General features: G+C 40.5%; 1 protein-coding gene across 1 annotated transcript in view; it reads right to left on the bottom strand.

Annotated features, from left to right (window-relative positions):
• Positions 1 to 20,541, bottom strand: part of CALCR (calcitonin receptor) — a 187,443-nt gene that overhangs the window by 46,194 nt on the left and 120,708 nt on the right. The window contains exons 4-6 of the mRNA XM_052802090.1: positions 16,629 to 16,739; positions 7,134 to 7,246; positions 2,852 to 2,943 (exon numbers count right to left, since the gene is read on the bottom strand). Coding sequence (XP_052658050.1) covers positions 2,852 to 2,943; positions 7,134 to 7,246; positions 16,629 to 16,739 — 316 coding nt within the window. The remainder of the gene's footprint in view (positions 1 to 2,851; positions 2,944 to 7,133; positions 7,247 to 16,628; positions 16,740 to 20,541) is intronic.

The raw sequence follows: 20,541 nt of genomic DNA, 5'->3' as shown, positions 1-20,541 counted from the left end.
CTGAGCATATCCATAGATATGTAGTACGCATAGATGAAAATTGAGACCAGAAATAGGCTAAGGTGCCTCATGTAAGATTCAGATTAAATAATACAGGGACTCTGAGGCTAGAACTGATTTAAGCACTCGCACAAGGTACCTGGGGTTTTGTGGAGCACCTTTACTGCAGATTTTTAGAGCAAGGCAACCATCCCTTGTGCACTAGCGGTGGGGGTTCAGCAAGGGGTTCTTTTTATTCCCAAATTTATGCAATTACTATGCATGTGTAAGCTGGAATTCTGTGTTTGGTATGCGCTGATGGATTCTACAAATCTTCATATGTGCATTCGTGGCCAAAACCCCACATCTCAGAAACACAGATAATAAAGTTGATGATATCTCACAGTCTAGCATGTAAAGTTTGTCAAACTGCATTGAAGTTTTTCACTTATGCTGTGGAATATTAAATCTGTCAATTCCAAGACACTTAACAAATGCCAGTTAGTTTAGACACATAAAACGGCTGTACTAAAAGAGTCATGGTAACTGTTTAAAACTAAATGGTCATGACAGAAAATGTACTAGCTGTGCTTCATTACGATTCCTTGGCCTTACAGGTGACAAAAAGGAATAGCTGAATGTTTACAGAAATACCCTTTGTTTTAAGTTAAGCCTGCAAGATAAAGGAATAGAAAAAATGACCAATTTTTCCCTTTTCAGACTTGGAAATTTCAGTGTGAAAAACTGCTTTGGAAAATAAAGGTTCTACGGAGAATTAATCCTGGTCTTTTTGAAAATAAGGCATATATACATTCATGATTTGGCATGAGTGGGAAGGTATTAATTTAGAACCTGCTCATAATTCACAGTTACTATTTTGGTCACTAAGATCTGAAAAAACGCAATTGGTGTGTTTGTTAAATTTGATTTGGGAGATTTGAGGGCTTATTTTTGGCTTTCATTTTTCTAGAAACATCAACCAAATAAAACCAAATGATAAATTCTGACCTGTATACAAAAGTCATGCTCTTTATCTGCCTGCTGGAAAGATAATTAATGCCTAGAAGTATTCTACACTTCTGGATTGCAAATATGTCTTTGAGCTGCTGAAATAGTTTGATGAATACACAAAAGAATATAATTTACGTTTCTATGAGGATGATGATAAAGAAACAAAAAATTGTATTTTGGATGCTCATCAAGGGCTCAAATCTGTTGACATTCATGTAGAAATAAGCTTACTAATACTCTCACACAGGCCTATTTGTGTTCTGGCACAATTTAGGTTGAAATAATTTCTTGCAGGCTAAATTACAACCTTGAAACAGTATACTCTTACAATGACAACAGTAATGGACTTTTAGTTACTGCAGGTTGCCATTAGTGTGCAACTATTCTTTCTTAAAATCTGTAAAGAAGCTTGTGAAGAAAAAAAGATTTTTTGTGTTCCCTTTTCCTTGTATTCTTGACTGCTCAAAGAATACTGCATTCTTTGAAGAGTTTGGGGTTTTTCTCTATTCTTGAATGAGGTAAGTTTTTTGGCAATAAAAGTCCATCAGGTTACAACTGTGTGTGTTATTTATTCAGAAGCAGTTGTAATTGTTTCTTAATTACTCTTACTTTGTTTCCCAGTGAGCAGTGTGGGGAATACTCCTTTGTATCCTTGGAAACCTTTATCCAGGTAAAGTTGGAAAACTTTACCTGGCCTTTTAGATTATCTTGCAGTTGTCTCCATATATACTCTATTGATGGTGAGCATTTCTCTATCTCTGGTCATGAACTGATGGTCTGGCTATCTGCTTGCAAGTAACTGATGCGCATTTGCTGACATCAGTAAGATTGGGTCATTATACTGGATGTATCATTCTGTTTCATCAAAGTATCTGTGAATGGACATTACAACCCTGATTTCTGAGTGTGCTATCAGTAGGGGAAGTTTGCAGTTTATAGTAATGTTACAAAAGTGAAATAATACCTTAAAAAAATTGCTGACAGAGCTAGGAGAATATAGCTTATGCAAGTCATTATAGCTCTGGATGTACAATAGCTCAGGATCTTGTCCATTGTTTATTCTTGAATATTTTCCTCAGGGCCTTTGATGTCTTCTAGTGCTTACCATTTCCCTGAGCTGAAAACTGAAGGCTGTTCCCAGACAGCCCTTCACTACCGATTGCGACTGAAGCTGTGACTGCCTGTCTGACAGCAAATCTGAGCTCCCTCTGCTCCTTCACTGCAGACACATTATAATAAATGGTGTGCAGACAGGTTCACTAAAGGATAAGATTTAAATGCTCTAGTTAAGTTGCCATACAGTAGCTGCAGTGCTTTCAGTGAATCTCAATTTAGTCTCCTTTAAAGTTCTGATACAGGACATCACTCTTTTTCCTTTTAATGATGATGACAGGCTACTCACTAGTGTCAGATTCACTCTTAGTGCTGAGTCCTGTAAGCACCTACTCAAGTCAATAGCTCAGTCCTTCAGCATCAGATGAAGGTATTCCTGTTCTTCAGGAGCTGGGGGCTCCAAGCCAATGCCCTGTGTAGTCACTGCACCTGCCAGGGGCTGGACGTGCCCTTCAAGGAACAATAGGCAACTGGTAAATGAAGGGTCCTACCGCACCCCCAGTTACACCATTTCCCTATGGGCTGCACTTTTACACCACTATTGATAAATCTAACAGCATGATCTTGGCTATGCACTACATGTCCCATTGGTGAAAAGACCCTGTGCTGAGACTTTTTTACCAGGATTATATAAAAAGGCACTCAGAAGAGCTGTTCCTCACTGCCATGTCTCCTTCCAATCTTTTCTTTGGATACCACTTGAGATCCCTCAGGGAAAGAGGAGAGAATGTCTGTAAGAAACACTTACTTGAAATAGAAGAAAATTGCCAAGGAAATCAACAGGGATGTTATAGACAAAGCATGGCCAACAATCGCCATATAATAAAGTATGAACGCCATCTGCAATTTAACAAAAAAAAAGGCAAACATGAACAATTCGCAGGCACTCACGTTTTTTTCTCATTGAGGAATAATCTACAAAATCAACCTCCCATTTTGTATTTCTTTTCTTTCAAAGGTTCTTTTTCAAGATACTTTTAATACCAGCAATCTATTAAATAGCATGACTCATGGTCTAAAGATGAGATAAGTGTTTCTTAGATGAGTTGATCTGTTTCTGCTGCGCTGAAGTAACTGGTCAGATCTCTGCTCACACTATGTGTAACTAACTTTCCCGAGCTCTAGGAGAGCACAGCAGACGTAACACATTCGGATTTTCAGAAGTCCACAACAAGTTTCCACACAAAAAAAGTTATTAAATGAAATAGGTTGCCACAGGACTGGTAGAAAGCTTTTATTGTTTTAAAGCAGCTTAAACAACAGGGAGAAAAATCTTAATGGTCGCTTTTGGAGATGAGTCAGTGGTTAGGTGCCCTCAGGACTGGTATCGGGGCTGGCTTTTTGTTCAACATATTCATCAGTAACCTAGTGCAGAGAAATCTCTAAGTTTCCAGGTGATACTTAGGTCTTCCAGATAATAGCGAGGGACTACAGAAGGGCCTCACATAACTGAGGGGACAAGAAGATGTCATATGAGCTTTAATACAGAAAAAAGTGGGGTGATACACCTAGGGACAAATGATCTAAACCCTGCCTACACAATGCTGAACTCAGAACTAGAAACCGCACTCAGGAAGGAGATTTTGGAATCATCCTGGCCAATTGTCTGAATCACTGGCTTAGTGTGTAATGACAGCCAAAATGTCAACAAAATGTTGGATATCATCAGGAAAGGCACTGAGGGTAGAGCATCCTTGTGCCTCTGCTTCAAATTTTCATAGCACATCTTAAATGCATGTGTGTTTCTTGTCTCCACACCTTATGGACATGGCAGAGCTAGGAAAGGTGGAAAGAAAGCAACTAAAATGACTGAGGTAGAGTAGCCGTGCTATGACTAGAGGGTACAAATGCTGGGATTCTCCCCTTTGGAGAGAATTCAGAGGGGAATGAAAATTAAGGCCTACAGAGTCATGAAAGCAGCAGATGAGATGAAAATTATCCTCAACTCCTACCACACTAGAACAGCACAGCCTGAGACACATTCTGGTTCACACTGGTGTGAACCTTGCTATTGGGCAACTAGATGGTCTTACAGTGCTGTGAAGCCAGTATGCATGAACAGATAATTGGTCTTTCACTTTGACTAATGCCAGTGAAATCTAAGATAGGCCTATCCATGTTTTGTATGCCAATAGTAAAACAAAATCACAGGACAGCACCTGGGCTGCAGAATGCTGTGGTATTTAAATGTCATACTTTGGTCTCAGCCAAGCTCTTAAGCATCATTCAGCTGTCAGAAGACTGCAGGAGGCTAAATGGCATGCCAGGCTTCACCATTGCCTTCTTTTCTGAAAGCACTAAGATAGTATCAGCCTGTCCTGAAAAAAAGACTAGATAGCAGTCCTTAGTTCCTCTGCTGGGTGTATTTTCTTTTCAGCTCCATTCATTTTTCTGTTATGCGTGAGCAATTTTCCTTTTTTCAACAATTAGATGAATTGCTTTCTGTAGCCCTAAGTTTTGCCACTCACATTTTTGTGGTGTTTCCAAGTAATTTTAAACTTTCATTTGAAAACAAATATGAATAAAATTTAGAAAACAAAGCCATTCCTCTTAGCAAAGGTGCACATCTTCTTACTTAGTTTGTTCTTCAGTCATTTTACAACTTTGGAATCAGTTCCTGCTTTCATTAACCTAGGTGGTGGTGGCCTGATTCAAATTTAAGCCAAAGTCACATTTACACCATCCTGACCATGTAGAACAGACATGATCTGAGTGTAAATATCATTCACCAAATTGTGGATATCTATGCATATTTACTGCAAATATCCTAGGTCTCCTAGTTTTCCTTCACAAAGACTAACCACAACATTGCTAGTACGCGCAAATGCTTGACAACTTGTTCTGAAGCACCAGCAACCCCAGAGAGGGAAGAGCAGAGTGCAGAGAAGATGAGACAACTTTCTGAATACAGAGTAGTGGGAGAGGTTTACACCTGTGTGCATGTGACATTTCTGCCACTCCATACTAAGTGGTTGCTGTGGTTTTTCACAATATTAGACTGATATAATTTTTAAGCCTGAATTTAATTTACAGATTACCTGTTCAAAAATATGTTGTTGTGCTGCCTATCCTGTATACAACCCTGAGCCTGAAACAGCTAGAAGTAGGAAAGGCTTCCAGATAGCTACATACAAGTATATGTGCACCCCAGAGGACTCTTGGTTATTCAAACTATCTACCTTTCAGTGTACAACTGCTAAATCAGTTTAACTGTATATCTGGGATTCAGCAATAGCATTTTTGATTACTCCATGTAAACTTACTATGGTAACTGCTCAAAAAAAGCTTTCCAAATATAACAACAAAGACAGATCAGAATGGACTGAACCATCAGCTAACAAAGCATATGGTCTACCACCACATTTTAAAGAACTGGCTACAATTTTTTTTTTTTAAGTGATCTGCCTCAAAAGTATAGCATGTTGGTATTTCCAGTTAACTTCAACAAATAATGAACTGTTTTATTAATTTCTGCACTCCTTGAACTGGCAATCTGTCATGTCCGTTCTGATATATAGGACTTAAAACACACTGACTCACCAAATTTTTAGCTTATGCAGATTTTGTCATCCTGGGCTTAGAAAATTTCTAAAAGAAACACTTAATGTTCTTTTTTTGTCCCTCTAGAATTCTTCACTTGAGGAAACAGAATTCTTGAATAGGAATACCTCCTACTCAGTTAATTATATTATCTGTAGGTACATGGAAATAGTCTACAAATGAAGCATACTCTTGTTTTTGAAGACTTGGATTAAAGGTCATAATCTAACTTGGCATTTCTGTAAAGATAGATTCTTTCTGCATTTTCCATTATTTTTTGTTTCAGAAGAATCTCGATGTACGTATAATTTTCCTTTGTGTTCTATCTGCACTTTGCTTGAATGGTGTTCAAAATTGTTCTTCTGGAAACATGGATAATAGGTAACAGAACTACATTTTTTGCCTCCCTACATGCGCCAACATCTGGAAAAATTATATTTTTATGGTGCTTCCATTTAATGCCTCTGTGAGCTCAGAATGTTACTATTATTCTCTCTTTGTCACATAGGTGAGCCCCATTTTACCATGATGGTTCCTCATGCCACAAAAACTTTTAGAATTCACCTCCTGCCTAGTCCAGTAGACTTTTCCAAGGCCCTTTAGGCTGGATCATTGCTAAGTATAACCACATACTGCTTTTTGGCCGCATAAAAAAAGATCCTCCAATAAAAATCCCAAATCAAATCACTTTTTGACTCTTTTCCTTCCACAATTCCAAATAGTCACAAATTATTCTGTCATAAATCTGTAATCAGATTTTCCTGGAGCTCCACTCACATTTGAAAAATATGTTTATTTTCATGAGCTTCCCTAACTTAATTTTTTTTAAGCTTTTCTCAGATTTCTCTCTCCTTGTTTCTTTTGGTGCTTTTATATTTAGTTCTCCTCTTTCAGTGTAGCAACTTGATTTTGGAAATATTAATGCAAACGCTTAATTCTTTATTGTAAATAGTCTCAACGACTTCAGTCAAACTGTTAAAGTTAAATGTGTCCAGGCTTGTAGGATTTTCTGGATTAATGGTACCTTCATAAATATTTCTTTTCAAAGGGAGCAAGTACAGGGTGATATTCTTTGTTTAAGAAAAATAATTTTAGCTTACATTAATATTTCTAGCCCTGCAGAGAAGACATCAACAGCTTGGAAGATACTTGTTACAGAAAGCAAAATTGAAATTCTAAAGGATCATTTTATAACTGTTGGACAATCAGGGAAAATCATAGGAATTAAAGAATGCATTTGAAAAATACTGCAAAACTTGTCACATGAATTGCTACTAAATTATCCACCCCATAGTAAACCTATATTTAGGTTTGAGCACTCGTCAAATAATTTTAATAAGCTAAAATCATGAGGACAATGCTATTCAATTCTGGTGCAACAAATTGAACTGAAAGATGAGAACTATTCTGGTCTCTCTCATTTGTGTCTTACTGCTAGACAAGCCCAAACCCATTCCCAAACAATCACTGTCTTTTTAACTGTAGCATACCTTCAATTTTTCAGAGGTGAAAGAGTTGCACAGGGTATAGTTGGACCAAGTTCGGTTGCTTTCAGGATGGCGGAACCAGTTTCCAGTTTCATCACAGTATTTTGAAGCCCTCTCTGACAATAAATTGCAAGAATAGTTATTTTAGCATATGCATATTACATATTTTAAAAATCCATAAAAAAAGAATTTCTATGTTTGGAAATAAAATGCCTGTGTAACAAAATCCAAAGGATTTTCAACTTGTGCAATTAATATACATTTGTCCGGTTTGGTTTTTTTTCTCAGAGATTTATCTGATGGTATACTTGTTTATCTGTCTCCTTTTGTCTTGAATGAATACAGCAGAGAATATATACCCAGCCTTCATTCAGATGCAGTTATTTATGTGATAATAATTCATTTAAGGAGGCTGTTCAAAGCTGGTTTTGGAAGAGAAAGTGTCCTGGTTTCAGCTGGGATAGAGTTGATTGTCTTCCTTCCTAGTAGCTGGTACAGTGCTATGTTTTGAGTTCAGTATGAGAAGAATGTTGATAACACACTGATGTTTTCAGTTGTTGCTAAGTAGTGTTCAGTCTCAAGTCAAGGATTTTTCAGCTTCTCGTGCCCAGCCAGCGAGAAGGCTGGAGGGGCACAAGAAGTTGGCACAGGACACAGCCAGGGAGCTGACCCAAAGTGGCCAACGGGGTATTCCATACCATGGGACGTCACATCCAGTATATAAACTGGGGGGGGCTGGGGGCGAGGGAATCGCTGCTCGGGGATTAACTGGGCGTCAATCAGCGGGTGGTGAGCAATCGCACTGTGCATCATTTGTATATTGCAATCCTTTTATTATTACTGTTGTCATTTTATTAGTGTTATCATTATCATTATTAGTTTCTTCTTTTCTGTTCTATTAAACCGTTCTTATCTCAACGCACGAGTTTTACTTCTTTTCCCAATTTTCTCCCCCATCCCACTGGGTGGGGGGGGGGGTGAGTGAGCAGCTGCATGGTGCTTAGTTGCTGGCTGGGGTTAAACCACGACAGAAAGTAAAGTTAGGCCCTGACGCTGAACCTGAAAGAAGTGTGCACAGGCAGGCAAACACAGTGATGTCTGCATATCGTTAGTTCTTGTCCCAACCTGCATTATTGATGTTGGAACATGAATGTGCCCACTGGCTAGCATGAAAAATCTAACTTTTTGTTTTCAAACCTGACACTCACTAGGACATGCTGGTAGCCATACACAGATGCTAGCAGACTGAATCTTGCAGCAGGCTTTCAGGTATCAAGGGAAATAATTAGTTAAAAATGCTGTGTAGAGAAAGGGCAGCAAGCAGTGTATGAAACAGAGCCTGGGTGCTGGAGATGGTGACAGCCCCAACACCAGCCATGTGCTTATGCAGAGGGATGGAAGAGTCCTGCCCAGTCTGTGCGCCAGCTAAATCCTGCCAGGGGTGAGCAGGAGCACTGCTCCTTTTCCTCTGAGGCTGCAAAGCATGCAGGCACTGGGAGAAGCAGCCTTGCAAACATTTTGGCACAGGTCCCAAGTGTCCAGTTTAATTTGAAATGGCTGCAGAGTTCTCTGTTTAAATAATCTGATGTGTGTTTGGCCTCTCCACGTGTGTCTCTGGTGCTGGTTCCTGCACCAGAGGAGGCTCTGGCATCCTTCCCGAAAGCCCTGCCTTACGGATTGCTCTCCAGGCTCATGCTCCTTCCTGTGCATCCTTTTACTGTGGCAGGGGGATGGTCAGGGCTTTAGCACTGTACAGCTCTAAGGGATGCCTCGAGCCACAGATGTGTGCTGTGCCTGTGTCCTCCCAGCCACGCTCACATTTCTGCCTGGGAAGCCCTGGACGCTGAGGCACAGACAGTCACTTCTAATCACTTGTCAAGTTTTGGACTAGTTCCTTTGGCCTTCCCTCAAACATTAGCCAAATGGGAGTCACTGGAAAGTTTGCCCGAGTAACAAAGGCAGGACAAGATCAGAAACTTAAATTATTTGATGTTTTCTTAAATAGTGACACAGTTGTTTATTTATGAAAAACAGAGGTTTTCAAGTCTGACTTTTAAAATAGTCTAAAAAGCCTATCTTGACTTCCCTTTGTTTATTCTAGCTTTATAATTTTATGGGCTTTATACAGAGATTAACAATACACTTTTACAGAGCCATTTACCATTTAAACATACACATTTTCACTTTTTGTGTTCAACATTTGCATTTATTTTTCTTAATCAGCTCTGATGATTAATGAGTTTATTCATTTGGAATATTCATATTCCCTCTATACACCCTAAGGAAAGCAATCGATCATACTGGCAAGGTAAGGATTGTACAGACTAAGCTATCTTCCTCTGACTAGAAATACACTTTATATAGTGCCATTGCAAAACAAAAAAACAAAAAAAGAGACAATCCTCCAGAACACAGCATACTTTTGAAAATACTATGAGTTTCAAATCATTGTTTTGGGGGACTTGTTGAAAATCAATACGTGCATCAACAACACCAAGAGGAAAAGTACATGTTATCTCAGCCTTGCATCGCTGCAGCTTGGAGATAATCTCAGACTGCCTGTGTAGCAATGTTCCCATTGTACTTGTTGCCAGATATTATCTAAAGCTGGAAAAAGTTTTCAGTCATAGATAAAAGATTAATGGTTACGCTACCATGGAACACAGTGTACAAACATCGTACCTACTATCCCATACACTCTGCAAAGTACATGACTTTTGTTACTATGCTATAGAGTATAATGGTAATACCATCTATCATCTCTGTACTTTAGTGCCTAGGTAGGCACTCTGCCGAAGTTTAATGTGGCCTCTGTAAGCTAGAGACAAACCTGTTGCCTCATACTTTTCCTTGAAGCCAGACAAGCACAACTGATCCTAGTTTGGAAGCAGCTATGTCCCACAGATTTCTTGCTGTGATGTTGTCAGAATATGGGACTGGGCGATAAGCCTCCCTCCCATCCATCCCAGTGACTCAAACAGGTCAAACATCTTTTCTAAATCTATGATTTTATACAGAAATAAAGTTGTGAGTCTGTAAGCCAGCCAGTGTTCTACTGCAAGTTATTCTCCAGTGGCCCAGCAGCAGGTGTGGGATTATGAACCTGGGCACGTGTTGGTTTTTATGCTAACCAGAAGAATCTAGTAAGCTCTGAAGAATATAAGGTAAGGCAATTCCAGCAAGGCACAATAGAAGTGTGTGCTTTAAGACTATTTAAATACTGTGTGAACACTAATTTTTTAGGCTCTGTCTGTACCCTATCAGCTTGGATAGGGCACCACTTGGGCATCACGTTATTCAAAGTGGAGGAACAGTGACATTGCATGGGATTCGTCTCATCTGACTTTAGCAACCTCAAAGTTATGCAATTCATAGGCAGTTGTGCAGGCTGTCTGTAGTTAGCTTAGAAAGACAGACACTTCAAGAGCTGTCTGGGAAAATAGGATAAGAGAAATCTTGTGCACGAGGGCAGTTTCATGGGAGTAGTGAAGTGTCTAAAAAGAGTAACGAGTAGTAATATTTTTGCATGTGGTATTGCTTGTTCTACGAACAGTGTTTTATGTATCATATTTTCATAAAACCAACTCAGTCATTTATATGTAACAGTTATCTTCACCTAATAACTCTGGAACAAACAGGATAGCTCTATAGCTAGCAGATGTTAAAAGAGTCAACACCATTTTTTTAATTTATTGTTGAGTTACAAGCTGGAAGTAGAAAGAAGTTTTCCTCTGTTGCAGTGCGTGCTCAGCACATACCAGACATTGGATTCTTTGCCATTGTTTGGACAGACCTGTGTAGTACTTAGTTTTGCAGATGAGGAAATAGCTGATGTAGCACATGTGATTTACTTCTTAGATCCTCAATAAAATATTCTCAAAGAAAATTTTTCAAAACCAAAAAAATCATCTGATATAATACAATGGAGACCCTAGAAAACTTCACTTCCAGTGTCCTGGTAAGTGAAGTTATCACTATCATCAGAATGTCTCAGTCAGCAGAACTGGAATCCGTATAATAAAGTCATATTGTGCACTGTGGGGATAAGAATTGATTTTTAAAATACAGCTGTCAAGCTTACTAAGAAGCAGGACAGAAACATACAGAAGGGCAGGAGGAAAAGAAGCAGCTGGACAAGGTGCTCAGGTCTGTTTTATTTATCACTGTCTAAATGATACCACTTCAAGACGGGAAAATAGGACCAGCAGAAATTCAGAGTTGGCTTTTTTAGGCAGAGTCAGGAAAATTGCGTTTGTGGCAGCAAGAGAAGGGCTCTCCCAGGCTTCTCCCTGGTCCTCCCTACGCTGCTCAGGGTGCCCCAGCAGGTCCCAGGGGCTCCTGCCCACAGAGGGTGCTGCTCCTTACCCGCTCTGAGCGCAGGCATGTCACCCTGCCGAGACCCAGTGCTGGGTGGGAAGGAGCACAGGCTGGACTGGGCATGCAGGAGAGGAGGCCACGGTTGGGCAGGTGCTTGCATTAGGGGATGCCTGAGGAAGTGGCCTCCCTGCCTGCCAGGAGCCAGGGGGTGGAAGGAGCCGCAGCTGCTGCTGTGACCCAGAAGGTCTCTCTCCATCTCTGGTTTGTGGAAGGCCATGGTTTCTCATCTGCAATGACTGCTCTTGTCAGCTTGGCAACCTACTCAGCTGAACACTCTAAGCATTTTGCCAGCTGTGAGAAGGGTGCACCTGCGTCCCCCAAATCCAGTCCCTTGTGGTCACAGGCATCACAGCTGGTAAATGCAAAAGGGTCTGCAAGAGTTATTCAATCTGTACCCCCTTTTCCTGCATGCAGCATTTATCCTTATTTCTCTAATAGTCCTCTATTTTGTAAGAAAGACAAAGCAATTCAGAGGCTGCAGTATGGCACATGAAGAGAGCTGCAGAGAATACAAATACCGCAGTGCCTCTGTCCCCTCCGCCACCGTGATCCACGCTCCAGAGCAAGGGGACCTCCCTGCCTTTAGCCAGTGTCAGAGCAGGAAGGCAAGGCTGTACTTCCACGTTCCTCAGTTGTGAGAGGTAACAACACATTAATCATCATCTGAGCTAATTGTTTATGGATACATATGGATCTGTTTCCAAATTGCACTTCTAGAAACTTTGCTCTTGGAGCCACATGAAGAGTTATGAGTAACTGGTTTACAAAATGGAATGAAAGACAGAAGCCCAACAAAGTGGAGAACTGAGTTGAGTTTTGATAAATGCAGCCTTGGATCACAAAGTTGGGCTGGGCTTGCTCCCTGCTGGGGTGGCTACTGCTCTTAACCGCTGCTCTTTGCCAGAGAGGAAAGGGAGCGAAAGTGAAACGAAAAGGTATGGCTGCCACAGCGCAGCTTGCATATTCAGCTCCATTGCTATGTGACTGCACCACATTGATCCTGACTGAATGCACTGTGCAGGGAGAGTGCGGTGGGTAATATAACTCTCCCCTGCCACAAACCCAACAGCCTATGGACGGCACAGGACAATGTTCTACTCCTCCTGCTGCCCCCAGTAAATTTGCCTTGCTAGAAGGCCATTACATCCACAATAGATTTCCCTCAATTATCAGCAAGAATATTACCAGCATGAATTACATACTACATTCCTATCAAATTCAATTCCTAGCAATTTCAATGTGACCTGGAACCATTTCAAAGGGATTACACCAAAAATTAACCTGGATAAAATAGGAATATAAAATATAATTCAAGAGAAACGGTGCATGTTGCCTGAATAGGGGAGTATAAAACTCAGCCCTGCTCAGAGCTTCTCAGTCAGGAGTAGATGAGACAATTAATTTCCTGCTGTCACTGGAGTTAAAGCAGTAGGTCTCGGTATGTTTTCCAGACAAATTGATTTGGGTTTATGCATTATCACATTGCACATGGTGGTCATTGTGAGAAAGAAATTGCTACAAGAGGCAAGAGTTGTTTATTGAAAAGACAAAGTTGTCACAGCTTGTAGAGAGGGGTTTCTGTTTGTCTGTTAGCTTTAAGATACTAATTTCCTTTCACAGGACAGAGCTTCCTCAGGTGGGGAAAGAAGTGTGGGAAGCCCTAGCTAACTGAACAGACTAGATTATCACAGTTGTCCTTCTTTCTTTCTATCTAGTAAGAACTGATGTAAGTTCAGTGAAATAAGTGGGACTACATTTGGTAGTTAGTTATGAAGTTGTCAGATAGGAAATGAACAGAGCACTGAGCATGTTCTCCATCATTTTGCTTCTGGGTCCTTTGCTCCAGAATATGATTTCACCTTATTTACTGTCTAACATACTCTAGCAATTTCTTCTTGGCATCGATGCTGAATGTTGTTGAGTGTTCAGATATAGAGAGCTGGTATACAGCACCCACAGGTGCCGATGGGAGGAGGATCTGATCCTATGCTGCCAGATAACATTTCACTTTTCCAGTTACAAATGACATATGTATCAAAGCACAAAAAGCAAGCTGAATGACATCATTTTATTGCAGGACTCAAAGCTATACATGGCCTCAAAAGAAAGTAACTTAGCCATCAGTGAGCTGATACATAGTGGTTTTGCAGATCTCAGTGCAGCCCACAGTGGCACAGCGTGAAATCCTTGTTTCAGAAGTCCATGGAGTTACTTGTATGCCTAAAATACATGCTGAGGTGGTTTGATATCAGAGAGACTTAATGGGAAGGAAATCTGACAGGCGCTGTAGTTTTCATCTTGTAAAATCATGGTTCTTAGGATGAATTTTCTGTTTCTCATCAGAAAATCTAGCTGTATTTTGTTTAACAGGCATAAGTAACCAAAGGAAATAATGACTTGTGGCACAAAACCTGACAGACTTCTCAGGACGGCTGAACCTGTGCTTTTGGCCACCTGTCAGTGGCAGCCACTACCATTAGCAGTTGAAAGACTTCTAGTCACCCCCACGATTTTTTGTCTCCCTCCTACTTTATTAAGTCCCTGTGTGACAATCAGCCACTTGTAAAGCAAAGGCTGGCTACCTGCTGGTTTGATGCCGCAGATGTAATATGTGCTGGGTTACTCAACAGCTACTCTAGGAAAGCGGCTCTGACTCAACCAGGAGATGCTGAGCTGCTGCCAAGCCAGGGAAACAGTGTTGACTGACCAGGATGCAGGCAAAGAAGTTGGCAAGGAGAAGAGAGATGTGCCAGGGGAAAATACGGAGTCCAGAAGGTATTGTTCCTAAACAGAACAGCAGAGACTACAGTAGGAAATTAATTATTGGAGCCGGCTTTGCCTTCTATGGCTGTGTACAGAGAACAGGGATACTAAAAAATTCCCAAATCTGCAAGTTTTAAAGTGTGGCAGAAAGAGTAACCACAGTACGTACACACTGTGGGCCAGACTCTGCAGCACACATCTGTACATTAAGGAGTGATTTGCAATCAGTCGTACGAGCCACAGACCTTGGCGTTAATAAGCATTAAAAGTGGAGTGAGGTGCTTCTCCATGGACGGCTTCAAGTGCTACTTTGAAGAGTGGTGTTGTAGCAGAGCAATTAGTTCAGAACAAGTCACTGGAGGCAAGCAAGCAAGTGGAAAAGCTGGGAATTAGTGGCTTGGGAATGAGTAGGAGAACGGCTCTGTAATCATCCCCATGCACTGAAGAATGAGGACCTTGAGTCGTGGGGAAACATCTGTGATCACACGGCTGCCCAACAGCTACTTTTGCAGGTGTAAGCTGAGCAGCGCATGGAGTATACATAAACTAGGACTGTTAGTGCCACTATTTTTTATTTTCTATGAAAACCATGGAAGCAGGGAAAGCAGAAGCCTTGTAGTAAATTTTCCTATTCATCAAAGAGTCTGCTGCCACATGGGGAGGATATCATGAACAAAATGGGGGCGGAAGCGGAAGGTACAGACCTCATCCAAGAGGCACCTCCAACATGCATGTAGGAAAAGGCTTGTGCAACCTCAGGATCCAGAACCTCAAGCTCTCTCCTGAACGTGGATGCTTCTGTCTGGGAACTGAACCAAGTTTGGCCAATTCTTTGAAAATGCTCTTCTGGCATCTTTTGTGCAAAGAGCCTGATGGTTGAAGCACTTGTCCACAGAGAGGGAGACCTAGTCGAAGGCACCCTTCCAGTTGAGGGTCTCAGCTCCTCAGCCTGTCTCCCCCAAGGTGCTCCAATGATTAGCCACAAGTGTGGCCCTGCTGCAAGACTCCTCCTTGAAATCCATGACACTGTACAGAAAAAAGGTCAAGACTAAGTGTGTCAGAAAGGAAAAAAGGTCACAAAAGGCAGGACTTTGTGATTTGGTGCCTGTTGTCTGTCTCAGGGATGTAAACTGCTGTAAAGGTTTGTGGGGTAGGGCTCAGGGTATTCCCACAAGACATGGACAATCACACTGCCATGTGAGCTCACTTTCCAGGCATGCAAATCCTTCAATCCATCCTGTCAATGCCTGCTTCCATTGGAAAGGGAGAGGTTCCTCTATCGAAGTTGCGATGCAGGTTTGAATCCCCTCAGACTGGGGCTGATACTGGAAGTTTCCCAGTTGCTGGGTGAATTCTCTAATCGTGGATAGCTTGATTTGTAAAGAACAGAAATATTGATCAATCTGGCTGCTACTGCAAATGGGATTCAGCAAAATGCATACTGGGTCTGATCCAACCTGGAAACTCCTCCATTTCTGAATAGACAACAAGCTCAACAAAATCAACAGTTTTAGCTAATGGTACTGGGTAATTTATTCACAGCTATGCAATAGTCTGTTTCCTTACCTTTCAGTTGGGCACACACATATTGGTTTAACCTTGTTGAAAATTTTTAGATTTATATACCCTCCCCCCCAAATGTTTAGTTTCATAATTTTTAACTGCAATCGGTACACTGCATCTATGCTGGATTTAGCACGCTGTGGCATCAAGCACTGCCTACAAGCAACATGTCCTGAGTGTGGAACACACAACTGTGCCTTTCTTCAAACAATACTCTTTGTGGACTTTTACTTGTGTCTAATATTTCTTCATATCTATTTAGCAGTATTTCTGTGCTTGATCTTTCCTTTCATTTGTCCTTAAAAATGTCCTCGAATTGCTTCTTCATCTGCATGGCTGCTAATATTTGTATGAAGAATTCAATGAACAACTGAAACTTGGTGACTGAAAGAATGTTATTTCTGGTCGTTTTCTTCAATAAAATGTTATTTTCCAATAAAACTGAACAAAGAACATGCTGATACATATTTCATGCACATAAGCATTTTCTCTTCATTATAAAAACTTAGTATGAGGTGCTAAAAATATTTTGATATTATAACTAAGTAGTTAATATTTTCATAAACTAGGTTGCATAAATCCATGGGTTATACTTATATAAATATAAATACACATAAAATATTTTACAATATTTTAAATTAAGCAACCCAAAAGATTGATATATTTTAATTTCAGCCAAACTCTCTAAGATTTCACAATGCTTCAAAAATGCCACTGGAAACATGCTTCCATTCAATGGCATGAATGTTCTGAAGACTTCCTTCAAAAGACAAGATGATAAAAAGAAATATGTACCAGTTGGATCAAAGTCGGGAAAATAATCCGGACAATTCTGAGCAGTGATTCTTCCAGCAGGCGTGTCGTCCCAGCACAACCAGCCATCCCACGTTCGGTTGCAGAACAGACCTGGACATTTAACAGGAATGCAGGAGTTAATTCAACACACAGTCACTCTTGAACCCGCTCTGTTCTAGCCTCTCAAGGAATATTGCCATCAGCAAAAAATCATGTTTTCTTTTTGCAGTAAAAGCCCTTGTTATTGCTACACTTTGAGTGGCATTCAGGTGCTACAAGGTACTTTTTTTTGCTGACCTGATGTTAGTGGTGTTCATTTTGCTGGAAAATAATGTTTTAAAGACTGTTGAACTAAAATTTGAATGGAGGCTCTGATCGTACAAATTCCTCTTTTTGATCTTCCTTCCATCCTTGGCCATAAGCGTGTAGACTAGTGGTACCTAAAGACCTTATAGACACCCACTTTTCATTTCACCTTCTGCTGCTCGGCAGGTCTGAAAATCAAGTCTTTGAAATGTAAAGGTAGGAAGGGCTTGCAGGGATGGCCCAGCTAAAAGCAACATTTGCAGAGACACTTTCCTGTCTTTAAGGTTGTTGTGTTGCTCAACGCTTGAGATCGGTGACATAGCTACAGATGCAGTGAAGCAAGTGCAAGACCGATCTGTAACAGGCAAACTCTGCCTGCTGATGCCCAGGTAGGCATGCTGTGATCCTCTCCTCGTCATGCCCCTTCTGGGAAGGTAGCACTGTCGAGGCTGTGTCCCCTACAAGGACTGTTCCCAGCCCCAGAAACGATGGCCATAGTAGGGAGGCAGAACACAGCTCATTCTTGATTCCCATTACAGAGGTGTTACATACTATGGGCCACAGAAACTGCGCTATAAGACTGCTTGCTATAATGCGATTTCCTGACTCATTGTGGATTTATTCAAGTAACACGTTAAAACCTGCCCTATACTTCTTAGTTATTTTCCATTTAAAATCAGTTTGTGTTGGGGAAAAGGTATTTATCATCATGACCATCAGGTTAAAGGGAAATACAGTGAGAAAATACATCTTGCCTTTTTTGCTGTGGTCCCAAGGGAGTTTCAGAATTGCTGCTATGACCATGTAGGTTGTTTTTGAAAGAATCATATGGAAGGCACCTAATAACCATTGAAAGTTAATAAAACATGGGCAGCTAATTGCTTCTGGTGCTTTTGAAACTATCCACAGATAAGCTTTCTTACTGAAGCAAGAAAGCTGTAAAAAGACATCTGAATTGTTCAAATTTGCATCAATAACTGTTTTTAAGTCAAAATAGTTGTGGATTAAAAATTGAAAGCATAAAATGTTCCAAATGAATTTTTTCCAGATCAGATGTCTAGCAAAAAAGATATTTTTATAAATACTTTTTCTTCATTAGCTAAGATTTTATGCACAGCTATTTTTCCATTGTCAAGTTGAATGTGTTAATGCTACTTGTTCACCTAATTAACCAACCATCATATCAGCAGTTTGTTATCTTTCCTTCAGGCATTCTCATGTTCTTCTCTAGATTTGAGATGTATCTGAAAGACTTTTAGGAATCTATTTGTAATATCAAAGAAAAAGAAGAGTAGAAAATATTTGCAACTTGAACTTGTATTTGAAAGATACTGCAGAATGGTGTTGGTAGGAATTTCTAGCTTTAAATCCTTTACCTTGCCTGATAAAGAAAAAAAATCACTGATGTTGATCTATACATTGTGGAATGTATCATTTGAGGTAAGTAACAGGATATATATGCACACATACATCCATAAATATACACATATGCACACACACACATATAGATCTACACACGCATACATATATATGTTTTTTAAGTCCTGCAGGAAATAAAAAAATGCAAGTAATAAAACAGAAGAGGAAGACTTGAACACCATACTGTTGTATCACCAGCTAAAAATATTACATTTTTGGATGGACAGGGATTGCGGGAGCGTTGCGTTGTCCCGGAGGGACCATGTGCCTGAGCTCCTCATTTTGTTATTTCTTTGGGATTTAAGCTAATCAACCCTACCTTGAAATGGGCAAGATAAGTGAGTGTACATGGTCTGTTACTTTGGCTCTGCTGACACATGGCTACTTGTATTGCTGCCACAGCTCACCTGTATTATACCATCTCTCTGGCTCCTGAGTGTGAGATACTCTGCAGTTCATTGACATCAGTTTTGAGCCCCAGGATTATGAAGGATTTAAACTACCTTTGTGCCAGTCTACAAATAGACTCCATCAGGGACTGCAGCGATACCAGGGAAAAATTAGACACATCTCGGCTGGCTCTGTGAAGTTGTACCAGACACTGGGCTTTCCTGGGAACTTCAATGTTAGACTCCACTACTGTTTGTGCTGAAAATGCATACGCAGTATACCCCTTCAGTTCATGTGTTGGGTTTTTCCTCTCAGGAGACATGCCTACGGTTGTCCTTTGCATTAAAGGAATTTCCCACCTCATCCCATCCTCCCTTTCAAATTTGCAGCCAAGAGACTTAGACCCTTGCTCCCTTCCAACCCTGTATGAAGTGTAAATGTTGGAGGGCTGGTGAGGATCCTGTAATTCAGTTGAAAAAGCAACTTCAGTAGTGTTGGCATCATTCCTTAGTCACCCATTATCTTCATTCTGGGTTATAAATAAATTCAGTGCATTTTGCTATGAACATAACAGTCCCCAATGGCATCACTTAAATCTAGCTGCCAGTCAAAGCAGTGCAGGAACTGCTGTGCTGTGTCTGATGGCTGCGGGTCTGCCACTGCTGTCCTCCTGGGACAACGCTGCCCTTGAGAACACTACCAGGAATTCATATGTCACGAGACATATGAATTCCCAGCTCATGCCAGTTGCAGCCCTTTGCAACTAATCACATGAGCAAGGTGCAAAAGAAAGGTTAATCCAGCAGAACTATCAATGCATGCAAAAATTACAAATTTATAGAGCTGGAGACTAAGACTGATCTGAGCAGCCAGTAAGTTATCTCCCCTTCAAGCCCAGCAACTAAAGGCTTGTTTATGTCTGAAACATGATGCTTTCTATCCCCTAACCCTGTTTAAATACTTGTGGGTTTTCCCCATTATTGGCCTGAATGAAAACCTATTTGAAGCAATGGGAATTTCTATATTCATTCAAAAACATTTCTGCATCAAGACCTGAGTATCTTAACACCTAATTCTTTGAGTCTTACAGAGCCCAATAAAATCTTTGTGGTAAAGAGCTATAGAAATGTCTGTGTTCTTGTATTACAAAAAATCCCACATTATCTCCATCCCATCTATTATGTTGGGGCTTTATAGTCATAATTTTTTAATATATTTTCTCTTCAAACCGTGCCCTCAGCATCTCTGCTCTTTACTCGTATAAACCCACAATGCCTCCAATATTTTTTTCTCTAACCTCCTCCTAACTTCTTCCATATTTTCTGTGAGAAAAAGTGACCAGAACGCTCAGTCCCAACCAGAAATGCTGCTTCATTTATATTGTGCTATTGTAGCACCATTATTATTTGTCATTTCCTATTTCATTAATCTTAATATGTGCCTCGTATTCAATAAAGATGTATCCACAGTGCTTTATAAACCTCTTTTTTCTAGTGTCACTGCTGAATATGGAATACGTGGCACATCTGTGCTGGTACAGAGCATGGCAGCTATCAGTCAATAGAAGAATGACAGAAAAACAAAACAGTGAGTGAAGCAAGCAGAATGGCATTTATATTTAAGAGAGAGATCACTGTTCATAATCAGGTCTTTGTGTGAGCTTGCTGAAAGGTTCTGGAGAATGCCATTCCCTAAGCAAGAACAAGAGATATTCAAGCAGCAAAGCACTGAGCCAGAAATGTAGATGACAGGGGTACCATCTGCACAGTGAGGAAGAGCTGTTCAGCTTAAGAGGATG

The sequence above is a fragment of the Harpia harpyja genome, chromosome 1 (genome assembly GCF_026419915.1).
Source record: "Harpia harpyja isolate bHarHar1 chromosome 1, bHarHar1 primary haplotype, whole genome shotgun sequence".
Taxonomy (NCBI): Eukaryota; Metazoa; Chordata; class Aves; order Accipitriformes; family Accipitridae; genus Harpia; species Harpia harpyja.
Note: the sequence above shows the minus strand (reverse complement) of the source record. Positions and strands in the feature narration are given on the sequence as shown.